Source organism: Olea europaea, unplaced genomic scaffold (assembly GCF_002742605.1).
Source record: "Olea europaea var. sylvestris unplaced genomic scaffold, O_europaea_v1 scaffold3017, whole genome shotgun sequence".
In the NCBI taxonomy this organism is placed as follows: Eukaryota; Viridiplantae; Streptophyta; class Magnoliopsida; order Lamiales; family Oleaceae; genus Olea; species Olea europaea.
In genome coordinates, this window is record NW_019248837.1 from 57,834 (window position 1) to 60,689 (window position 2,856).

A 2,856-nucleotide genomic window follows, 5' to 3' on the forward strand; every position below is an offset into this window, starting at 1 on the left:
AAAGCACAACTGGTCATATGCTGGAAATAAGGCTGCAATCTGTTGAAGACTTGGTCATAAACTATTTTTAGCTCTTCCCTTTCATTAAGACAAGCACCCCCCGGAATGCAAGCAAAACCTCCCCCGTATGTCTTGTCTCTAAAAGAAGATACCTTGAAATTCTGTTTCTGTGGTGTCGGAGATATTTGGAGCTCCTATTTTCTACCTCCACAAATAGCTTTCCACCAATCCTTTCCTCAACATTATTGTAACATCCGCGTTTCTCCCAGTCCATATGTACTATAAGCTGCCTTGGGGTTGTCCTAGGGAGTTTTAACAATGGCAAACCCAAAGGCCTGTGTCCGTTTTCTCTTCCTTTCCCTTCTCACGTTTTTTTCTTTGTCTCTAGCATTAACTGATGGCGAGGTAGCATATATTGTGCGCCGCCAGCTTTTGACTCTCCCCGAGGATGGAGACCTTTCCGATGATATGTCATTTGAGGTCGATGTCAATATTGGGTTCGAGAATTCGAGGTTAAGACAAGCTTATATTGGCCTTCAGGCGTGGAAGAAAGCCGTCTATTCTGATCCGTTAAACTTTACGGCTAATTGGGATGGCCCTGACGTCTGTGCTTACACCGGTGTATTCTGTGCACCAGCGCTAGACGATCCCAAAACGATCGTGGTTGCTGGGGTTGATTTGAATCATGCCGACATTGCAGGACATCTCCCTGTTGAAATCGGGCTTTTGACTGATGTTAGCCTTATTCATTTGAATTCCAACAGGTTTTGTGGAATAATTCCAAAGAGCATCTCTAAACTAAAACTTCTTTACGAGCTCGACATTAGTAACAATCGCTTCGTTGGATCTTTCCCTAAGGTTGTCTTGGATTTACCAACTCTCAAATACCTCGATATAAGGTACAATGATTTTGAAGGGTCTTTGCCTCCGGAACTCTTCCACAACGACCTTGATGCTATTTTTGTTAACAACAACCGATTTCACTCCAACATCCCCGAAAGCTTTGGCAATTCCCCAGCTTCAGTAATTGTGATTGCCAACAACAAATTCACTGGATGCATTCCAACCAGCATTGGCAAAATGGGAAACACATTGGAGGAGGTTCTTTTCTCGAACAACATTTTCTCCGGTTGCATGCCTGAGGAAATTACACTATTGAATGGCACGATCATTATTGACGTAAGCAGCAACAAGTTAATTGGAGACCTGCCTGAAGGTCTGGAGTATCTGCAGCAAGTGGAAACCTTAGAAATTGCAAACAACATGTTCAGAGGGAATGTCCCTGAAACAGTTTGCAGCTTACCAAATTTGAAGAATTTCACGTTCTCTTCCAACTACTTTACAGCCAAGGATCCAATGTGCGAACCCAAGGCAGTGCAAGACCTTTTCGTGGATGACAAAAATAATTGTTTCCCAGGGAAGAACCAAAGATCGGAAAAGGCCTGCAAGGCTGCCTTGAGTCGGCCTGTGAATTGCACAGCTACAGGCTGCAGACCTTCAAACCCAGGCATTGGTTCAAAGCCCCCGCATGAACCTACTCCATCGCCAAAGCCTGTAGCTCCGCCAAGGAATAAGCCTGTCCCACCACAGGAGAAACATCCTTCCACCCCATCAGCACCAAAACCACAGCCACCAAAGCCAGAGACACCAAATATTTCGCCTTCTTCTCCACCCCCACCAAGTCCTAAACCGAAGTCTCCACAACAACCAAAGGCTTCTTCTCCACCTTCCACCACCAAACCCCCACCAGTTGCCTCATCCCCTCCACCTCCACAAATTTTGTCTCCTCCGCCTCCAAATCCAAAATCAAAGACTCCACAACAACCAAAGGCTTCTTCTCCAAACCCACCAAGTCCAAAACCAGCTCCTACACCAAAACCTTCTAACTCATCTCCTTCACCAGCACCTTCTAAGTCAGTAAAACAGAGTCCACCACCATCAAAGTCCACACCTTCGCCCCAAGCACCAGTTTCTTCATCACCTCCTCCTGTTCAATCACCGACTCCACCACCAGTTATCCACTCTCCAAGTCCCACACCTAAACCTTCTAAGCCAAATCACTCACCCGCACCTTCTCCCGAGCCAATGAAATCAACTCCACCACCACAGAAATCTACCCCATTACCCTCACCACTGGTTCAGTCGCCACCACCATCTGCAGTCCACTCACCGCCTCCACCAGTTTCCTCCCCACCACTTCCTGTCCTCTCACCCTCTCCACCAGTTTCTTCTCCACCACCTCAAGTCCACTCACCACCTCCACCTGTTTTCTCCCCACCACCACCAGTCCACTCACCCCCTCCACCAGTTTCCTCCCCACCACCTCCACCTGTTTTCTCCCCACCACCACCAGTCCACTCACCACCTCCACCTGTTTCCTCCCCACCACCACCACCAGTCCGCTCACCACCTCCACCTGTGTCCTCCCCCCCACCACCGGTGCACTCACCACCTCCACCAGTTTTCTTCCCACCACCACCAGCGCATTCACCCCCTCCACCAGTTTTCTCCGCACCACCACCAGTGCAATCTCAACCACCACCGACTCCAGTCTTGTCTCCACCACCTCCAGTGCAGTCACCGCCACCACCAACCACATTTGAAGACATCCCGCTCCCACCAAACTTGGGCTTCCAGTACGCATCCCCACCACCACCAATTTTCCCAGGCTATTAAAGTGAATATTGTTGTCATTTTTTTTTTTTTTTGGCTAGTATTTTTTATTCATCATTAGTATAGTGCAAAAAATGACAATGTAGAACCATTATACTTTGTAAATTTCATACTGCATTTGTTTATGAGCATAAAATAAAATTGATCTTGTGTATGTTAATATTAGCTTTATTAAAATTAGTA

At 47.1% G+C, this 2,856-nt stretch overlaps 1 protein-coding gene across 1 annotated transcript; it reads left to right on the forward strand.

The window, feature by feature from the left end:
* The first annotated feature begins 6 nt into the window (after positions 1-6).
* LOC111384818 (pollen-specific leucine-rich repeat extensin-like protein 1) lies at positions 7-2,677 on the forward strand. Its single transcript, XM_023009151.1, has one exon. The coding sequence runs from the start codon at positions 319-321 to the stop codon at positions 2,674-2,676; it is 2,358 nt and encodes a 785-aa protein (XP_022864919.1). The 5' UTR covers positions 7-318; the 3' UTR covers position 2,677.
* The last annotated feature ends 179 nt before the right edge of the window (positions 2,678-2,856 follow it).